This window comes from Crinia signifera, chromosome 4, assembly GCF_055691185.1.
Source record: "Crinia signifera chromosome 4, ASM5569118v1, whole genome shotgun sequence".
Classification (NCBI taxonomy): domain Eukaryota; kingdom Metazoa; phylum Chordata; class Amphibia; order Anura; family Myobatrachidae; genus Crinia; species Crinia signifera.
In genome coordinates this window covers 316448884-316471882 of record NC_139220.1, presented here as the reverse complement: position 1 = coordinate 316471882, position 22999 = coordinate 316448884, and the positions used below count along the sequence as shown (strand labels likewise).

Genomic DNA, 22999 nt, shown 5'->3' with positions numbered 1-22999 from the left:
GCGAGGGGACGCGGATACCTTCACAGTTATACGCGTCCCCTCTCGGGCTTCACAGGTGTCCGTGGCGAAAAGCGGACACCTGTGAAGCCCGCGAGGGGACGCGTTTACCTGTGAAGGTATCCGCGTCCGCTCGCCACGCTTCGGGCCTCAGTGGCTCGCTGCGCTCGCCACACTATTCTATTCTCAACTCCACGCCGACGTGGATAGTGGGGCATGAAAAGGTCGGAGGACGCGTACCGCCGCCCCTCGCGGGCTCGCTGCGCTCGCCACGCTTCGGGTTCACGTTGATCGTGGGGTGGTGTTCACAATTATGGGGGCCATTTCAGAGTTCACGGTGACTACTAGGGCTCTGTGGCCCATTTAACATTGATTCCTATGGCCAAATCGCGGGCATTGAGGCATTTAACATTAAAATCGCGGTCAATCACCGTTTTTAACATTGATCCCTATGGGAAAATCGCGGTCATCGCGGGCACCCGTTTTTAATGTACCTGCGATTTACCCGCGATTTTTTACCCCCGACGCCCGAGATTCCAATCGCGGGCGCCCTTCTAGGTAAAGAGTACCCAATTACTTTTTGACAGGTGATATAAACAAGGAACATATGGAAGACTCTTAGATGTTCTTTTTAAAGGTTATTCTTATAATTTATTTTCAAATAGATAAGGAAGATTTTTTAATCTTTATACTCCTTATATAATTACAAAATGGGAAATGGAAGAAAGAGAATAGGAAGCTTCAATCAAGAATATCTAATTTATTATTTGTATGTACTTTTATGTATCATACCTTTATTGATCTGTAGAGGAAATTCTCTTTATTCCAACAGTGAATAATTTTCATTATTGATATAACAGTTTTAGGACGCAAAAAATGAATAAACTCTCCACTGGATGTGATCTCGCTATCAATAAAGAGACATAAATTCAACTTCACCAGGTTAAAAGCGCTCAAAACCTGTGCTGTCACTGCTGAACTCTCCCTCCTCCCACACCACTGAGGAGTGTCCCAGGAGGTGAATGGTGATTACAGAGCTCAGGGAGAAGCAGAACCTGTTAGTTTGGTGCCCTCAGAGGTCAGGTCCCACTCTGACTAAGCTTCACCCAATGCATAGCGCTGGGGGGTACACATATATTTATACTGGAAAATGGGCATAATCAGTCCTAATGCGGTGCTGCATTTCGGGTACAGTGGCAGCACCTAAATCCAGTATGTGGCAGGGCTTCGTAGTCGCTGTGCAGGGACGCCGCAATCGCCGCCAACGCATACTGGGGTGCCCACTGAGGGAACACCGGGTCATACTCACCACTGATGTTTTCGGGCTGAACCAGGGGTGACATCTACGCGACAGCGGTGGCAAACACCCTCTCAGGACACTGGTCCTGCAGCAGGGTCAATTCGGTACATAGAGAGGTCAGCAACGGAACCCTTCCCCTGGTTTCCCATGATGCAGGGATGCTGATAAAGCCAAAACAGCAGACCCAAAATAATAAAGAAATTAAACTGAAGAAAAACTCTCTGGAGCTTCACAGTGAGCACCCTTTCTTTAGGGCACATTTTCTTCAACTGGTTATGTGGGAGGAAGTAGAGGGGAGGAGCCAGTACACCCAGTAAAAGAGCTTCTATGTGCCTGTCACCTGCGGATACCTCTCTTCCCCCATACATTATGATGAAATTCGAAATATCCCATATGGATGATAAGAGAAAGTGCTGTGACAAACCCTCATCTAGGAGCACTGGTGCAATGGATGTGTGGCTCCATCTATAACCACAGCTTAATAGTGGCCAACTATTGTCTTTTTAGTTTGGATTGCACACAGCTTTAGTGAGATACAAAATCATTGATCACATTCTGTTGAAGTTAAATGAACTACGTTAGTATATGCTCTCTTCAGTACTTTTTATCCCTGTATTTATATTTTAAAAATAAATTATTTATATTGATATTTATTGATTAAATGATTTTAAGAACTAATCTATATTTAGTTTTGTAAGCTTTAACTATAGCTAATATAGTATATTAGCATCAGTCTTTAGCAGGGATGATTTTATAAAAAAAAAAAATTATTGTTTAAATGCCATTTATGTTATCCTGTATCATCGGTTTGATATGTATTGATGTAATATAGATCTCACTGCTAATGTCTATAGAATACAAAAAGCATAAGAGAAGTAATGTTGTCATCTTGTGAACTTTCACATACTGTAGTTTAGAAATTATAATAAATGCTGACATTCTATATTCTTTGTCTTGAACCAGTGAGTTTGGGTCCTGCATCCCCACTGAGTAAACAAACAAGATAAGAAAGTATTCCTCAGAAGATAAGAATGTTTGTACGGACAGGCACCAGAAGAGGTGGGGGTGTGGGGGGAGCAGGATTGTTGGTATACAGATTCAGGCTTTTCTCATGTATGTCTTATGTCTATGTGATGTATGGAAACTGTATATGCAGGTATCTTTTGGTTATACACCGTGAGTGTTTATGCGTCATTTGTCTTCCCTATCGATTGGTATAGATCTTGCAGATATATGAAGGACATTATTTAGAAGTGAAGTTTATCTTCCACATCCGCAACAAAACTATTTTACTATGAATCTGGCAAGTTCGCAAAGTATTGAACATCGGTAATGTGCGGAATGTGCTGTTGGAACATCGTTAACGTGCGGAATGTGCTGTTGGAACATCGGTAATGTGCAGAATGTACTGTTAGAAAATCGGTAATGTGCGGAATGTGCTGTTAGAACATCGGTAATGTGCGCAATGTACTGTTACAACATTGTGTCCTGAATCTGGTTTACATTGCAGAATTAGCTATAAAGACAGAAAACACCTTACAAAATAACTTTAAAATATAGAATAATGTACAAAATGATTTGACAAGAAGGAAAAAAGTACTCACATTTATCCAGATCCCTTTGTATATGAGTGTATGGGGACAGCAGCTGGACACAATGGTTATTACACATATAGTCAGTGTCATATATACTATTACTGTGATACTAGTGTAATAACATGTATTGTGACATTTATTTACCTGGTGCACAATGTGCTCTTCTTGAGAATTTGTTAATGACATGGGGCCTGATTCAGACCTGCAGGTGGGGCAGATGTTACATGTACAGAGAGAGTTAGATTTGGGTGAGTTATTTTGTTGCTGTGCAGGGTAAATACTGGCTGCTTTTTCTAACACTGCAATTTAAATTTCAAGTGTAATGCTCTCTGCACCTGTTACACCTGCCCCACCTGCAGTGCAGCATGATTTTGTCCACAAAAATTGCATCCTTGCTAAAAGGTTGGCCTTGGCAGGTGGCCATGATGCCCATGGTGTGAAGAGCAAGGCTGTGTTGTAACACATAGCAACCTCTTATCAGTATGCCATCAAACATGTTATGATTGGTTACTAAGGGAAACAGGTGGCCAGTGACTTAATTGCACTAATTGACAATATAATACATACTTATCAAAAGAGAAGGTAAAACAGCAATAACACAAACGCCTGATGGAAATAATGAGGTAATAGGAAACCTGTAGGGTGATAAAGGGCACTGTGCAGGGTTCCTGTAGCAATATCCAGAACTCACAGCCAATTATAGAAATCCCAGTTCTCAGAGGAGCTGCTGGAACCCTGTACTGGATACAAAGGGCGTCATTCGGATTCCCTGGAAAAGGGGCAAATTCAAAGTCTGGGATTAGTGGGCTGGGGAAGTACTAAGAAGTCTTGCTCGTGCTTGTCCAACCACTGTCAGACATTTCTTCCTGTGTGACATCACATCATCTTGCATGAAGATCCCAGTGGCCCCAGCATGCATGGATGCAGGTTATCTGCTAGGATGGATTCATAACCAAATTGGTTGAGTGCTGTCCACATGGATAATTGAGCCCAAAGGATGACATTCCCCAGACCAAAACATTGCCGCCACCAGCTTATTTAATATTTATTTATGATCAGTTTCTTATATAACGCAGCATATTCCATTGCACTTTACAATAGGAGACAGTGATGCAACAAACAGGGTATTTACAGACAGTGAAAGGTAGGATGGCCCTGCTCGCAAGCTTACAATCTTATAGGGAAATAGGCATTGATACACAAGGATAGATATTCTTTATTGCATTATTTCCACCAGAATGCAAAGGTTCCTGGTCTGCTGTGATACGGTGACCCAGCAGTTTGGCAATGGGTCAGAAGGATGGAATATGTGAAAAAGAACAGAGTGGATGTGTGGACTGTACAGTGGGGATGTGATTAGATAGGATCGGTATACTATATGAAGGTTAAATGGCTGGTTCTGGAATTTGATAAGCTTGCCTGAAGTGGGAGCCTCAGATATAGATATAAAACAGACATTCAGTAAAAAACGAGGGTTACAAGAGTCTTTGTTTCTGGACATCGCATCTGAATTCCGGACAAATTCAGATGCGATGTCCAGAAACAAAGACTCTTGTAACCCTCGTTTTTTACTGAATGTCTGTTTTATATCTATATCTGAGGCTGCTAAATGTGATTTGTATTCTCTTTTATCTGTATGTATAAATCCCGATTGGGCAATCCTTTTATGTATGCACAGTGCACTTCCGGTACGCACTTTGCGGCCGGAAATGCCCATTATCTCCCATTGAATAAAAAGGCTCCAAGGAGATGGTGTCATTAGCTTCTGAGGAAGGACCACCCAGGTCCGAAAACGCGTTTAAGCTGTATCACACCATCTCATTTGGACTCCCTGGAATAGTCTTTGGACCCTGCTTGACCACTTTACTATCGGTACCCCCATTTGGAGCAAGCAGCAAGTATTGTCCTGGGCTATTACCTATCCTTACACCCGCCGTGGTGTTATATGCTTGTTATTTGGTTTTAAATGTGAGTGTACACCTGTAATAAAATTAGCTATCTTATCTATACAGTGTTGCACTATATGTATTTACTAAGTTCTAGGGATTTCCCTGAACATCATCATCCGAGCCCAGAGTGATCTATGCAGGACCTGAGTGTCCCGATTCTGCTTTATATCTACCATCAATTATGTGAGTGGGATATCAACACAAATCCATATACTTCTGGTGTTTAAACCATCTGTTTTTTTCTGAGTTGTTTCAGATCAATATCAGGACTCCGAAATATATTATCCACCCAGAAGTTGTCTTCGTAAGAATGGTCAATTATATATATATGTGGGATCGCTCCGTGTGACATCTACTTTGTTTTTTTCTGTCTATTCTAAAACTTTGGTGCAAGATTTTTTGGCGTCATTAGAGCTTGTACTCCACAAGGTGGCGCATTTAGGAGGTCTATATATATTTGTGACTTCTCTGATGTTGGACAAGATGTGACTTACAGGAAAAACATTTGCTGCATTCAGAACATTTATATGGCTTTTCTCCTGTGTGACTCCTCTGATGTAGGACAAGATGTGACTTACAGGAAAAACATTTGCCGCAATCAGAACATTTATATGGTTTCTCTCCTGTGTGACTCCTCTGATGTTGGACAAGCTGTGATATAGAGGAAAAACATTTGCCGCATTCAGAACATTTATATGGCTTCTCTCCTGTGTGACTCCTCTGATGTTGGACAAGATCCGACTTCTGAGAAAAAGATTTGCTGCATTCAGAACATTTATATGGCTTCTCTCCTGTGTGACTCATCTGATGTCGGACAAGATGTGACTTACAGGAAAAACATTTGCTGCATTCAGAACATTGATATGGCTTCTCTCCTGTGTGACTCCTCTGATGTAGGACAAGATAAGACATCTGGGAAAAACATTGGCTGCATTCAGAACATTTATATGGTTTCTCTCCTGTGTGACTCCTCTCATGTCGGACAAGATGTGACTTCCGGGAAAAACATTTGCTGCATTCAGAACATTTATATGGCTTCTCTCCTGTGTGACTCCTCTGATGTATTAGAAGCTTTGATTTAAATGTAAAGCATTTGTCACACTCAGAGCACACATGTGGTATCTCTCCTGTGTGACTCATCACGTACAAGATAAGAAAAAATTTAAATTTTAAATGAATCTTCTATCCAGAAAATAGTCGCTTAGGTTAATCCTCCAGGTGTAAGAAGAAATTAGGAATAACCAGCTGGATCAGAGAACAATGTCCCTTTGTGCAGGATTTGGACTAATAATATTAGAAGATGTTGTACAATCGTCCTGTAAGAAATTTAAAAAGTAAAAAGTTAACAGTTCAAATGTGATGTCAGAGTTATTGTGTATGGAACATTATATATTTCTATCTACAACAAATATCGGTCGCTGACCATTGTTTTTATATTCATGTATGTTGCCAAACTGCTGGGACTATTTGCAGTTGGACGCACAGCATGGAGCCCTCTATCCTCCTACAGCAGACACCAATATGTATATATAGTACACACGGCCTATTAATGTTTCTATGACTACTGTATAACCCTCATCCTCTGAGCATTACTGACCCTCTGTACTGACCCTCTGTACTGACCACAGAGTAACAAGTGCTATTGATCCTGCACTTTTGGCTCCTTATCTACATGCAGACATAGGTGATGTGACCCCAATGATGGTGCAGTTTTGCACCTGTATTTCCAGACGGCTTCATCCAATGTCTCTAGAAACATCTTACTGACGGGAACTTGTGGCAGAAAGAAACACCCAAAGCAACACTCCCCATACATAGGGATAACACTCAAAGTGACAGTGACAATGTTATTCAGGAAACCAGGTTTACAGACAGGAAAGAGTGTCTTGGGCTGGTGCACCTGAAGAAAAAATACTCATAAAATTATGATTTTTATTTTAATATTTCTAAAATAGTTGCGAAATAAAAACACACATACTGGGGCGTGGCTTGGCAGCCATACGAGCACGCAGCACTTGTGGCGAGCTCCCGTGCCAAAAGAATATTATTAACCGCCTAGGACCAACTGATTAAACATCAGGGAGCCCCCCCTGCTCTCCGGGTCCCCCCTGCTCCCCCCCGTACCTGTTGCCGGAGGTCGCGGAGTCGGGAAGCCGTTCTGACGGCTTCTGCGGATTGCGGCCTTGGTGACTGGCTAAGCCGGGGCCTGGATTTTGGAGCCTCCCCGACCGCTGAGCTCCGTGGCGCCGGAAACCTCCGTTTTCCTCCGGAGACACCAGAAGAGGACCCCCATCATTGCCCGGCCTCTGGAGCCCTGTGGTGAGTGCCCCTGAAGCATTACACACGAGGCGGGCCCGCTGGGGGAGATAGTGCGCCAGCCGCTGCTGGACATATAGTGCGGCGGCTGACAGGTTCTCGGCGCTCGGCTGCCTGGACTTGGGGGATCCTGGGTTCAGCCGGAGGGACATATAGCCTCCTGAGCTGCTCTGGCCGCCTGTTCCCCTCTTATTGGCGGGTGGCAGACGCCAGACATCTGCTCTCCTTTCCCCCACTGTTAAAATTAATAATAAAAAACATCACTGGCTGCAGCCCTTAGCTACACCACAGAAGTGGTAAATCCCACAGCCTCCACGAGTGTCCTCTGCAGACAGAGGGAGCAGTGCAGCTCACCACGAGGTGCTGTTGCTGGGAGAAGGTGAAAGTCCCCTGCCAGCGACACCAGACCTATACAACCCCCACCATAGGACAGCAAAATCTCCAAGCTCTCACACAGGGGCATATATATATGTAAAAAAGACAAAAAAAAAAAAATATATAACAATAATAAAAATAAAAAAATAACAATAAAAAAAAAAAAAAAAAAGCTCCAAAGATTCCCACATACAGTGCACCCACCTCTGGGACGTCCCCTTTCACCAACGCCCGCAGTGGGTTGCGGGTCGCGGAGGCAGCGGAGTCGGGGGGCCCGTTTACGGGTCTCTGCGGATTGCGGCCTTCCCGTGACTTTGCGGCCAGGACCTTGCTATCCAGCCCAAGCTAAACAGTTGACACCCCACCTCAAGGAACCGGCCCACTGAGTGACCTACTACAAAGAGGGCTCCCCCCCCTCCCACAACGGCTTCTACCATAAGCAATCTCTTTTTGCTTCTGCTATACCTCTGACTATAAGGGGATACTCATAACGACCCGACCTATAAAATCCCAAGGTCTCTGTCCCAATTGCCCTATAAGGGGTATGAAAACGACTCATGCTATATGCTCCCACAACACCTCCATGTGATAAAAGGGCTCCCTCTGCCGCTGTGATGGCTGCCTAGCTTCCCACATGTCGGGGGGAAGTGGAAAACAGTCACCCTATTAAGCTTAACACATACAAGTCACTCGATATCCTATCTAAAGGTGAAGAAATATTACAGATCAATTCTATTAATTGAACACCCACGACGTAGTATGGGCAGAAATAAAAAGGTGAGCGGCGATAAAGAAATGGCTACACCCTCATCCACCCCGTCCAAAACAGACATGAGACACATTCTCAAACCCACAGAAGTTCCGCTCCACAATGAGGACTCTAATTCCCAAGGCGCTCCCGTGCAAGAACCTCCTTCTTCACAAGCCTCACCTCCAACTCCTCTACATACTCAAGGCTGCGAGGGAGGAGATCTATCACAAATAATACAAATGCTACGTACTATGCCTACCCGCCAAGACTTTGACTCCCTGGACCGTAGCTTGCGGGACACCATACGTTCAGAGATGGCAGAGATCAGAGCCGACTTCGCCCAATTAGGAGACAGGATGTCTAAATGCGAAGACAAACAAGACACCATGGCCCAGGCATATAATGATCTACGCGAGACAGCAGTCCAACAGACTGACATGATCAACGCCCTCTCCCAAAGATTAGAAGATCTGGACAATCGTGGGAGACGTAACAATCTAAGAATCAGAGGGGTGTCAGAAGACGTACCAACGAATAACCTAACAGACTACCTCACCAGGATTTTCAATGAGATCCTAGGGAAAGATCCTAACTCAACAATCACCTTTGATAGAGCTCACAGAGCACTCCGCCCACGCAGTTCCTCATCCGATCAACCCAGGGACATTATTTGTCGCCTTCACTACTTTACCCAAAAAGAAGAAATACTCCGCAAAACGCGTACTCAAGACCTAATTGAAATTGATGGGCAAAAACTGCAAATCTTCCAGGATCTGTCCTGGTCGACACTGCAACAAAGAAGAGCACTTAGACCTCTCACCACTGAATTACGCCGTCTAGAACTAAAATACAAATGGGGCTTCCCTTTCAGTCTCCAGGTGATACACAAGGGTAAAGTACTTACCCTCAAAGATCCTTCTGATCTCCAACCCTTCTGCAGCGCTTTGGGTTTTGAACCTCCTCAACTTCCTGACTGGCCGGAACACTCGATAAGCATACCTTCACCACTCCGACTTGACAAGGACGGCTGGACAGTCGTCGAACATCAAAGAAGAAGCCCTAACCGTCGGCGCCATACAACGAACAGCAGAGTCACCTGAGTTCGGCCATAAAACCTGGTGGCTTCCCACTGCCTACACGGAACTGTAATTAAACTCACCTGCAGTTCCCACATAAATTCTACGAACTTTCAGGGACATTATTATCATTTTTACAGTTATTGGAGTTTATGATGCCCAACTTCCATTGGATAGATCTACCTCCGCCCCTCATCTGGCCACTACTCTTCTTGAGTTGTAATCTGTGTTGTGAGTATATCTTAAACTTATCTATACCACCTCCTCGCCTACTGAACGTATATTTATATATGAGTGACCCTTTACTTACTAAGTTACTATTTAAAAAATGTGTTATTATATAAGTAAAATACTAGGCCACAAACCAACCCCTCCTCCTCAAATTTAGATATAAAAAAAAAAAAAAAAAAAAAGCAGAGGAAGGATAAATGTTTAACCATCCCATAGGTGGCCTAGTCAGTTCACTGTTCAATGTTTTGTGACTTTCTTTTTATCTACAATCGATTGGATGGCTGTGGACTACAACCCCCCCGATGCCCCCTGTGCCGCACTTGTCTGTCCTTGCAACTGGCTGCAGCTTCTGCACCAGTGAAAGCAAGGAGCGGTCTGACCTCGTACTTGTTAATTATTTTCAGATTTTGCAAATGTTACAGTTAATGCCTCTGTATTTAACCTCTACCAAATACCCCTCTGTTCCTCTTCCCTTCTTCCCCCTCCCACGCCCGGGCTCACCATTAAGTCCTGATGACTAGTACAAGACGAACAACCCTTAAGGTTGTTTCCATCAACGCAAAGGGTTTAAATATCCCTGAAAAAAGGTCCAGAGCTTTACGAGAACTTTACGCCCTCAGAGCGGATGTAGCCTTCATCCAAGAGACCCACTTTCTGGCAGATAAAGCCCCCTCACTAAAAGACCGTAACTTCCCTGTTGCTTTCTTCAGCAACAATACATGCAGTAAAACACTTGGGGTTGCGATGTTATTTTCCCGCCGCCTACCCTTCAAGTCCCTAGAGCCCCACGCAATTGAAGGAGGGAGAGCTTTATTAGTAAAAGGCGTTCTACATGGCCAACAATATACCTTTGTCAGTCTCTACGCACCTAATATCAATCAGCCCTCTTTCCTTCAGAAAGTACTTGAACGTATTGAAGCCCTGACAGAAGGGATTCTTATACTGGGGGGTGACTTTAACTGGACACTTCAGCCTGACATGGATTCTTCCACACTGTCACGACACTTCACTAAGAAGGTCTACCGTGGGGTTAGACACACTATACACGAACATCAGCTGTCCGATACGTGGCGCCTTCAACATCCCTCTGAACGTGATTACACTTTCTTCTCAAACCCCCATAATTCATACTCTAGAATAGACTATTTCCTTCTCCCACACAGATTTCTCCACCTAATAGACCAAACCTCCATTGAACCAACAACCTGGTCTGACCACGCACCGATCACGCTAACACTATATACAGATGTTGCTCTATCCAGACCCTGCTCGTGGCGTCTGAACGAGAGCCTCCTTTCCAATGACTGTTGCAGACCGCAAATCATTCAGACTCTCACTGACTATTTTGAGCTCAACGACTCCCCTGAAGTATCCAAGGTAACAGTCTGGGAAGCTCATAAATGTGTGTTAAGAGGGAAATTGATGCAACTAGGTTCCCACATCAAGAAACAAAAAGAAGAACGTAAGACACAACTACTACTACAGATCAGGTCGTTAGAATTAACACATAAAGCATCCCTATCAGATACGGATAGACGGGCCCTGATGTCGGCACGGACGGAACTAAACTCCCTATTAAATGAGAGAGTTAAGCGAGATTTTAAGCTCTGCAGAAATCGCTACTTCCAATGGGGAAACAAACCAGGCAAATTACTTGCTCGAGCCTTAAGAGCTCAGAGAGCAGTAGCCTTTATCGACGTAATGAAAGATGACAAGGGAAAAGATTGCAAAACAACTCCAGACATAGCGTCTGCATTTCAATCATATTACTCTAAATTATACAATCTCTCTCCCTCAGATTCCCCACTGGGGGTAAGCGATTTACAGACGAAAATAGCCAAATATTTAAAAGATATAAACTTCCCTACCATAACAGAAGCCGACAGGGACTGGCTGGACAGCCCATTTACCTTAAAAGAGCTAGAAGACGCTCTGAAAACCACTCCGACAGGCAAAAGCCCGGGCCCTGATGGATATACAATTTTGTACTATAAAACGTTTAATTCCATCCTCCTGCCCAAGATGCTTGCTGCCTTCAATTCTATTTCTGACTCTATGCGGTTCTCCCCACAGTCCCTGGAAGCTCATGTCACGGTAATACACAAGGAAGGTAAAGACCCGACTCTATGTTCTAGTTACAGACCGATCTCCCTACTAAATACAGACATCAAACTATTTGCTAAACTTATAGCAAACAGACTTAAAACACTCCTTCCGACATTAATCCATTCTGACCAGGTGGGCTTTGTCCCAGGCCGTGAGGCTAGGGACAACACCACTAAAGTGATAGACCTGATCCATCTAGCCTCAAACACCCATAACCCATCCATAATAATCACAACCGACGCAGAGAAAGCGTTCGATAGAGTTAACTGGCTATTCATGAGGGGAGTGTTAACACACATGGGGTTGGGTGCTACTTCTTTGAGTAGAATCCTAACACTGTACTCCACACCTACGGCTCGTATCAAAGTGAATGGCACCCTCTCAGACCCAGTTAGGATCTCTAACGGAACCCGCCAAGGTTGCCCCCTATCCCCCCTCATCTTTGTCTTGTGCATGGAGGCCCTGGCCAGGGCAATCCGAACAAACCCAGATATTACAGGTCTGGCCATCGATGGCCAGGAATACAAATTAGCTTTATTTGCAGATGACCTGTTGATTGCTTTGACCAATCCCTCCATCTCAATCCCCAACCTCATCTCTGAATTTCATATATTCGGGGCTCTATCGCACTTCAAAATCAATTTCTCCAAATCCACTGCCCTTAACCTCACCGCCCCCACCACTATGGTAGAAAACTGGAAAAGCACCTTCCCCTTTGCATGGCACCCCTCAAAAATTAAATATTTGGGAGTTTGGATAAATAGAGACTTATCTCAGCTATATTCAGATAACTTCTTACCACTCCTGACCAAACTTAAAAATGAACTTCGGGACTGGCGCAAAGGCACATTTTCCTGGCTGGGAAGAACAAGTATCATTAAAATGAATGTACTCCCCAGGATTCTCTATCTATTCCAAACCATCCCCATTCATATACCTAAAGTATGGTTCCTTAAAATTCAGCGACTGATTCGGGAGTTTGTATGGGGCTCTAGCAACCCCCGCTTTCGACATGACATATTATTTCGCCGCAGAAACTTAGGGGGCCTACAACTACCCCACATACCCTCATACTACGAGGCGGTCACGCTGACGAGAATCATGGAATGGTCTAGACAAGCACCTGATAAACAATGGGTGATACTCGAGAGCCATGGGATGCCATCCCGACTCGGACTGGCGGCTTGGCTTCAGACACCACCCTCAACAACTCACCCCACAGTAGGCCCTACGCTTTCGATGTGGAGATTGCTCCGGAGAAGACCATGTGTCTCTTCCCCGATCTCTCCATTGACCCCGCTACTGAACAATCCTGACTTCCCTCCGGGAATGAATCCTTTGACCTACCGTCATTGGTCTCAGGCGGGGGAACTGCGCATTGGCCGGTTGGTATCTCATTCTGAGATGACACCTTTCCCCGAAATCAGCAAGACTTGGAACCTGCCCCCATCGGAGATCTGGAGGTACATACCTATCAAACACCTACTCTCCAGACAACCATACAAGACAGCAGCACACAGACCACTCACCTCATTCGAGGCTCTCTGCCTGGCCGTTTCTCCTCCCCAGCACTTCTTATCGACAGGGTACAAACTTCTAATAGGAGACACTTTCGCCACATTACCACGGTTTACCTCTGATTGGGAAAAGGATCTAGATATCTGTCTAGAACCAAAGGATTGGAGTAAGATCTTCCAGGTCACGCTATCTTGCTCACCCAGTTACTCAGTGATAGAGACCCAGTATAAAATTTTATCCAGGTGGTACAGATGCCCCACGGTACTAGCAAAAATGTTCCCGGGAGTCGCGGCGACATGTTGGAGGTGCAATGCAGCCCCAGGCTCCCCGCTACACATATGGTGGGAATGTTCCGCCATAAGGCCATTTTGGAATTCGGTGATCTCTATCACTAAAGAAATTATGGGATCAGATATTAGTACTGAGCCCACATTCTGGCTGCTGAACAAAATTGATGGCCCCATCGCAACATATAAAAAGTCTTTACTCAAACACCTAAATAGTGCAGCTAAGGCTGTCATCCCGGTACACTGGAGGTCTACCTCCCCTCCAACCATAGCGGAATGGTTTAACCGCCTCGAGTTTTATATGTCAATGGACGACATAGCCCTGTCCGACACCTCTAACTCTAAAACATTCCAGACAATATGGGCCCCCTGGCTCTTTTTCAAAGACACCCTTTCCTACCAAAGTTACACTAGAAATTAATCATACAATATCAACTAAACTATCAACATATGAATGCCCCCCCCGGGCAACCCCCATTCCCATCTCCCCCACCCCCATGCTCCCTGTTATCACACCTTCGTACTCATCTGTCCCCCTCTGTTGCTTCCCCTGACTGGTCTGGCGACTTGTTCTAGACCCATATCTTGCACAGTTGAGATTAGATGTTGAATATGTCTTTTATTATTTACAGGTTAGTGCACTTATAACTAACAAAATTTCAATTACTATGTCTAGTAAAAATTCTGTTAAGAATGCCCATATGCAAACCCCGACTGTGTCGGTGGATGAGTAACCTATGGCTATTGTTTTGTTTTTTGTACGTACAATACTTTCAATAAAAACTTTAATGCAAAAAAAAAAAAAAACACACATACTAACACATAACATATAATAAAAAGGATAATAATCCTCACTTAGTGGACCCCACTTTGTATTATTCCCCTTTAAATCTTTTAGAGGCTGAGCGGTGCTATTACAATGTATATCAAGTCTGGGTGACAATTTTGCAATTGCGGGATAATACCCTAGATTGTAGGTCACGCTGTGTGAACAGACTCAATAGTTTATCTACAAGACAGTTTGTTGTATACTTCCATCACAGTGCTGTTACAATGTATATCAAATCTGAGTGACGAACAATCTTAGAATTATGGGATAATACCCTAGATCAGTGGTCTCCAACCTGTAGCTCGCGAGCTACCAGTAGCTCACGGTGATAGTTTGGGTAGCTCTCCTAGCTGCAGTACTGCTGTCAGCTGGGATGAAGTGCCTGAAATCAGGACCTGACACCGTCAGCCACAAGGCAGGAAGCGAGAAACCAGAAGCCACGGGCAGCTACAGAGGGATCCAGTGTCTTTGTCCCAAATGAGACCGGAGGCTACTCCAGGACCCCTGAAGATGCACACCACTGGGAGCTTCTGTTGGGAGACAGAAGAACAGCTGACACTCCCACAGAGATAAGTGGGGAGGTAGTTGGGTGTCACTGTGAGATAGAGAGGGGATCCGTTGAAAGTCGGCCAGGCAGGTACGGGGACCACATGATAAATTAGCAGATTTTTCTAAAAACATTTTTAGTAGCTCTACAAGCAGTTTTATTTTTCTCAAGTAGCTCACACAGTTGGCGACCACTGCCCTAGATTGTAAGTCACACTATGTGGGCAGATTACCAGTGTGTATCCAATCTGAGTGACAGACAATCTTAGAATTGTGGGCTAATACCCTAGATCATAAGTCACACTGGGGCAGATGTATTAAGCTTTAACAAGAGATAAATGCAAGGGTGATAAGGAGAGATAAACGTCCAGCCAATCACCTGCCAACTGCCATGATACAGACTGTGTTTGAAAAAAGTCAGTAAGGAGCTGATTGGCTGGACATTTATCTCTCCTTATCACACTTGCATTTATCTCTTGTTAAGGCTTAATACATCTGCCCCATTATGTGGGCAGACTCAGTGTGTATCCAATCTGAGTGACAGAAAATCTTAGAATTATGGGATAATACCCTAGATCATAAGTCACAATGTGTGGACAGACTCAAAAGTTGGTAACTCTGCAGGATAATTTATTAAACTCAGTCACAGTGTTATTACAGTATGTATCAAGTCTGGGTGACAGTCTTATAATTGCGGTATGATACTCTAGATAGTAAGTCACACTGTATGGGCAGACTCTGTAGTTTGTAAATCTGCAGGTTTATACACTTCAGTCACAGTTCTGCTACAGTGTATATCAGTCTGGAAGTACAAAATGCATATAAAGGCATTACTGATAAACAGAAGTAGCTAATTGATGTATGAGACACACCTGAAATGATTATTTGAATACCTGCTGATGAATAGTGATACTAACGCCTCTTTTCTTCCCTCTTTTTTGTCTCTCCGCTAAATACAAATGAACTACTGCGGCAAACGTGACAGTTATGTCATAAAATAAAGCCAGTAGGCTAACGATATCCTTTTTCTTTTTTCAAATAAATCTTTTTAGTACAAAATGCGGTACTTATGTAGTATCTGGGCGTCCGATTTAGAAATCGGATCGCATCGCATCGCATGCGACCAAATCGTATGCGATGCGATGGTCAAGATTTTTCCATAGGATTCAATGTTAAAATGGTCTGAGTCCATTTTAACATAGAATTCAATGGGAAAAAGGGGTCCTTTTCCTTTCCCCACTATCCAAGTGGGCATGGAGCTGGATATAAACCTGTGGCGAGCGTAGCGAGCCACCGAGCCAGAAGCGTGGCGAGCGTAGCGAGCCCCGCGAGGGGACACAGAATACTTTTTAAGAAATATGCGTTCGCTCACCACGCTTCGGGCTCGGTGGCTCGCTGCGCTCGCCACGCTATATAAAATCAACTTTATGCCCACTTGGATAGTGGGGAAATGAACAGGACCTTCTTAACATTGAATCCTATGCAAAATCGCATCGAATCGCATCACATCTGATTGTATGCCTTAAGGTAAGGCATACAATCACAAAATCGGCAGCCAAGATACTACATAAGTACCCAAAATGCATATAAAGGCATTACTGATAAACAAAAGTAGCTAATTGATGTATGAGACACACCTGAAATGATTACTTGAATACCCCTCCACAGATTAACATAACATGAATATGCATGAGGAGGAAGGTACTTAAAGAGCTTCTTGGGACACAGTGGGTGGTCCTAAGGAAGCTTTTTGCGAAGCGTACGCAGACCTGTTACACACTTGGTGTGTCTAATACCCCACTTCCCCTGCCCACATACCAATGTATTTTTGAATATTGTTGTAGCGGCACAGGCACGGGTCCTGCCAACACATGGAGACCGTGACTGAAGATCGTGGTGTCAGGCGCCTGAACCACGTGCAAACTTGCTTCTGTCCACCCGCTTGAATCAGAACTGTGCACATTGGCACATCTGTGTTCAAGGTGGCGCATAGCGTACAGCACATACTAGCTGTCGCTGTGGAAAGAGGGAGCGCTGGAGTGCAATTGATCCTCCACTCGGCACAGCTTTGATTGGACAGTTCTAACATACAGATCTCAGTGACTGTAGTGTATAACAAACTATCCTGCAGATTCACAAACTACTGAGTCCGCCGACACAGAGTGACTTATAATTGCGGGATAATACCCTAGATTGTAAGATTGTCTGTCACCCAGACTCGATGTACATTGTAACAGAATCCTGCAGATTTACAAATTATTGAGTCTGTCCACACAGTGTGATTTATAATCTAGGGCGTTGTCCCGCAACTGCAGGACTGTCTATCATGCAGACTGATCTACACTGTAGCAGAACTGTGACTGAAGTGTATAAACCACCCTGCAGATTTACAAACTAAAGAGTCTGCCCATACAGTGTGACTTACTATCTAGAGTATCATACCGCAATTATAAGACTGTCACCCAGACTTGATACATACCGTAATAGCACTGTGGCTGAAGTGTATAATAAATTTTCCTGCAGTTACCAACTTTTGAGTCTGTCCACACGTGTGACTTATGATCTAGGGTATTATCCCACAATTCTAAAATTGTCTGTCACTCAGATTTGATATACATTGTAACAGCACTGTGATGGAAGTATACAACAAACTGTCTTGTAGATAAACTATTGAGTATGTCCACACAGCATGACCTACAATATAGGGTATTATCCCGCAATTGCAAGATTGTCTGTCACCCAGACTTGATATACATTGTAATAGCACCGCTCAGCCTCTAACAGATTTAAAGGGGAATAATACGAAGTGGGGTCCACTAAGTGAGGATTATTATCCTTTTTATTATATGTTATGTGTTAGTATGTGTGTTTTTATTTCGCAACTATATTAGACATATTAAAATAAAAATCATAATTTTATGAGTATTTTTTCTTCAGGTGCACCAGCCCAAGACACTCTTTCCTGTCTGTAAACCTTGTTCATTGCTCAGTGTCAATGGTAGCACACCCTACAAATGTAAAACAACAATTGAGGCTGATTACAATAAGAGGATCCACCCTGTGTCTAACACTTACTGACATTTCTGTGCGACTGATCTAAAACCTTTTTCTCTTATGCAGGAAACCACAAGACAACGCTGTAAACCAAATATGGTTAAGGTCAATTATATGCAATAAGGATTAACACAATGCACAGTTATTATTGTGGACTCAATAACAGTAACTGCAAAGGCATATACATCTTACTATCAACTACTTGCATAAAGCATAAAGGCAAACATTCAAATATAAACATCAAAATCCAATATATTAAGGCAAGCAACACTGTCAGTAAAAGGCTGTAATATCTGGACTGTCCGCAAGGTGATGTTACATCAGTCATGTGCCCGGTTTAAGGTCTTTCAAATGAAACTGTGAAATGAAGCAAAGCTGTGCACAGTATATGTTATCCAAATTGGTATTATTGAACAAGCACTTGTAGTGTAACGCATACACCTCCAACAGGTGGTGCTATGGAGCAGTTATTTGCAATGTACAGCACAGGCTTCCAATGGAGAGTGCTGTGACTTAACAAAACCTCCTTGAACAGTCTGTCTCTGCTGCTAGCAGGAAGAGGTCCTGAAGAGCTTTTCCTTTTCAGGACATCTTCACCTTCTCCTCTCTCCCGACCTCAGCCAGCCCCCTCTGCCCAAATGCACCAAAACCCTCTTATTGTAATCAGCCAAAAAATATACTTCTTGCACCCTGAGCTACAGGGGGGGGTGCTATAAGTTACTTTTACAAGCTGGCAAAGGGGGGTGTCTAGGTGCTGCTTAATAGCGAGTTATAGGACAGCTTTCTTGCCGTTTCTGCATCGATGTACAGATTTCCCCGTTCTGAGATGGCGAATCTGAACTCCATGAAGTAGAAAGCATAACTTTCTGTTCCTTTTTGAATCACACTTGCCATACTAAAGTATGTTGATGCGATTCAGACGCAGAGCTGCAGTGCCACTGGAGAAGTCTAAGCCACTCGTATACTTACAGTCAGGATTTTGGAAATTGCAAATCCATTGATGTCAGTATTCCAGTCTTCTGCCTGCAAGTCGGGTTTCCAGCGTCGATATTATGACTGCCGCCACCCTAACAGCTGGGTTGTTGGAGGGTGCTGCAATTAGAGACATAGGGGCAATGGGAGAGATTTAGACGGGGCAATAGGAGAGAGGCCAAGGGTACAATGGGTAACTCTCAGTTTCTCTCTTTCTTTTTCTGTGAATAATGACACAATGTATGCCCTTAATTTTAGATCATCCCCCCATCTTTAGTGCACAGGCCCAGAAAACCATTATTCAGGCCTGCTTTAACAAGCCTTCATGCAGTTCCACCCAGACGGATGTCAGATGCACCACGGTTTCACAACTAACAGCACACGTGCCTAGTCAGGTAGGTACAACAGTGCAAGGGTTTCTGGTGGCTTAAAAGGGCTGACCCAGGTTATGCAGATTCCTACCAATCATATGTATTATTTATAGAAGGGGATATTTTGGTGTCAATCCCATTTTAACCAAAATCGATAAATGAAGTACCATTTTAAGATTAAGTTCTCCGCTTGTGACAAATTGTGAATTTGCAATTGCACATTGTAATTTTTGTTTAAAATCTGTTAAAAATTGACTTTTGGCCCCTAGTGTTCTTTCCCTGGTTGCGTCGATATGGCACGGCTAACAGGGCCTACACACATAGCGTTTTAGGGGCATTTTGTATGTGATCTCACTAGATTGCTTACAAAATGCCATAGTGATGCATTGCCTTGCACGTCGATATTGCCCAGTGATTAATATCCACCATGTGGGATATTAATCGGTCTGTGTGCTGAGCAATCTTGCTGAGCGATCTAGCATCAGTCAGTATGCTCAGCTGCATCTCCCCGTGTGTAGGCCCCTTAAGATGATCAGTTTTGCTCGGCTACTCGAAATGGCTTCAAATGAACCGTTTTTTCTTTCATCCTACTACAAACCACTAACCTCCCTATTGTATTGTATTGTATTTGCATGCAAAATTGTTGCACGGGACACCTAGTTACCTATATTTGTATGCTAAGCAACTGGGTATGATCCATTGCTCAGCCTTAATTGTGTTACTTTTTCAGTAAATATTCACTAAGAGGGTGTATGGATTTTATAATTGTAACCTGTGGCATTTCCCCTGTTTTTATGGTGCTGCTTTTTGGAAGCACAATTTAACTTATCGGATAGAAGCTACAAAGGATTTGCCTTCAACTTAAATTATTTTATTGTGATTGCTCCAGTACAGAATTATTTTGTTGCACAAAAAATGGAAAGGTTTTTGAACACTGGAAAGAAGACTGGTAGTGAAGAAAAGGATGAAGAACCACAGACCAGTGGCGCAGTTGGGAAGAAAAGGAAACATCGCAGATACGACGATTCTTATCTAGACATCGGTTTTACATCTCTAGATGTCAACCATGAAGAGCGTCCACAGTGTGTACTTTGCATGAAGATATTATCAGCAGAAAGCATGATTCCAAGCAAACTAAGACGCCATTTGGAGACCAATCACCCTAACATGGCTAATAAACCACGTGATTTCTTCATCAGAAAGCTAAACGAATTAAAAGAACAAAAAGGCACATTTTTTAAGCAAGCATACATACCAAGCAATACTTTGCTTGCATCCTACAAGGTGGCACATAGAATTGCGATTTGTAAAAAGCCTCACACCATCGCAGAAGAACTGATTCTACCGGCTGCAGTGGATTTGGTTAACATTATGGTTGGGGAATCAGCTGGAAAACTGCTTTCGAAGGTACCTTTATCAAACAATACCATCAGTCGCAGAATCCAACATATGGCTGAAGATCTACAGGACCAATTCATTGAAAAAATGAAAGGGAAGGATTTTGCACTGCAACTAGATGAGGCAATAGACAGCAATAAGGATGCTCATCTGATTTCCTACACACGCTTTATAGATTGTGACAATATTGTGGAAGACCTTCTCTTTTGTAAAACTATAACCGCCGGTATAAAGGCACAAGACTTGTTTCAGATCCTTGACACTTTTATGATTGAAAACCAGTTAGACTGGACAAAGTGCTTTAGTGTCTGTACTGATGGTGGCCGTTCTATGTCTGGCTGTTATGGAGGATTGCAGGCACTCATACGAAGCAAAGCTGCTGATGCACTGTGGACCCACTGCATTATCCACAGGGAAGCGCTTGCATCAAGGCATCTGAGTCCTCCACTGACTGCAGTGATGGAAAGTGTGTTGAAAAGTTAGACTCAGAAGGCAAGGTTTTTTAGAAAAATGTGTGAGGATATGGGCTCTGAGCACACATCTTTGTTGTACTACTGCAGCTCACGATGGCTCTCCCGTGGCAATGTACTTTCTCGTGTTTTTAGATTACACCAGGAACTCTACTCATATCTTGCGGAAGAAGAACACGAGTGTGCCAATAATTACGTGGATATTGTTTTTTTGTCCAAGTTAGCCTACCTTTGTGAGATCTTTGATAAACTGAATTGCAGGGAAACTCCCACATTCTTAAGCTCTCAGAGAAGGTATCAGCATTCAGGAAAAAAATGTTTCTTTGGAGAAGAAAATTAAATGAAGACAGTTACGATGACTGTTTCCCCATGTTGCATCAGTTTGTTACATCCAATGATGTTTGACACGTGAACTTAAATCAGTTTTTGAGCAGCACCTACAAAACCTCAGTGACTGGTTTGAAAAATATTTTCCTGAAAATATGGAAAAGTTTGTATGGATCCAAGATCCATTCAGTACTAGCGCCCCAACGGAATTTACTTCTGTAGAAGAAGAAAAACTAATCGAGCTTTCCTGTGACATGACCTTGAAAGCAAAATTCAGCATCATGGAACTTCAAGAATTTTGGATATCCATTAAAGATGAATATCAGATGCTCAGTGCTAAAGCACAATGAAATCCTTGTTCCTTTTGCAACAACATATTTGTGTGAAGCCGGGTTTTCAGCAGTTGCTGTAATTAAAAGCAAGTATTGTTCAAAAATCAATGTGGAACAGGAAATGAGGGTGGCCGTGTCCAAGCTGATCCCAAGGTTTAAAAAGTTGTGTAGTGCACAACAGGCTCACATATCCCATTAATAAGTGTTGTAATTGTTGATCACTCTAATAACTGCCTCTTATTGTTGTTTATTTTGTTTGAGGTTATTCCTGTTAACGAGTGCTGTCAATTGTTCTTTGAAAGAAATCGAATTAAAGAAATATATTTTTTTCTTGAATTTATGTTTATTATTTTTACAAGCAAGTTAATAATTTTAGCATTGTTTTATCACAACTACTTTAAAAAAGGGACAGTTCGGTAATTATTTTGGCTTAGGGGTGCCTTGAAAAAGACATGGAGACCCAAAGGGTGCCTTGGACTGAAAAAGTTTGGGAACCACTAGGCTAAGGGTCAAACAAGGGTATTTCCCCGGAGCTCCCATCCCTCCACCACAGTACTCCTTTCCCTCTGCAGTATAGGTTCTTCAAAGGTGCACATGGGTTGTACTCTACATCAAAACATGAGGTCTGCAATAAGCATGTGATAATACTTTATTACATCTTCTGGACCTTTGTATAGCCTTCTGTATCCTAAACTCAAACTCTTTTCCCATTATTGTCGTGTACTCCTGATCTGTGCCAGGCTTCTCTTCAGCCTTCTTAGATTCATTTGGTGTTTCTGCAGGGACAATAGGTTCAGGCATTGGCATAACGCACTCTGGGCTTTTGGGTTCCAAGGGGCACAATCTCTATGCCTCAGCCATGTGGACCACTACTTCAGTGCCCCTTTCTCATTTCGATCGCACCTGCATCTGTTTGCCTGAAGTTTGCTGCACTGGAATCTGCATCTTCCACTCTTTGTACACTGTCACACTTTGTCTCGTGAGAACATTGTGGTCTAATGACATTTTGAAGGCAAGGCTGCACTGTCTCATTCTGACCTTTAACAACTGGTCTCTCAATTGTTTCCAACAGTTTCCTTTGCTTTGGGACTTCAGGTTCTGGTGGTCGGGGAGGATTGTTGTTAAGTCTAACAGTCTCTCCATTAACTTCCTGTAGTCTACTTCCCCTCTGGCTGTGCTGGTCATGTTGCCAGCAACTG

General features: G+C 43.3%; 1 protein-coding gene across 3 annotated transcripts in view; it reads right to left on the bottom strand.

Annotated features, from left to right (window-relative positions):
• Nucleotides 1-4468: 4468 nt before the first annotated feature.
• Nucleotides 4469-22999, bottom strand: part of ZNF397 (zinc finger protein 397) — a 27668-nt gene continuing 9137 nt past the window's right edge. For 2 of the 3 annotated variants that reach the window (XM_083185581.1, XM_083185583.1), the window contains exon 2: nucleotides 4469-6157. In XM_083185581.1, coding sequence (XP_083041707.1) covers nucleotides 5289-5981 — 693 coding nt within the window. In that variant the 5' untranslated portion in view covers nucleotides 5982-6157 and the 3' untranslated portion in view covers nucleotides 4469-5288. Of the gene's footprint in view, nucleotides 6158-18899; nucleotides 19023-22999 lie in introns of all 3 variants that reach the window. The other variant, XM_083185582.1, reaches the window with a different exon arrangement.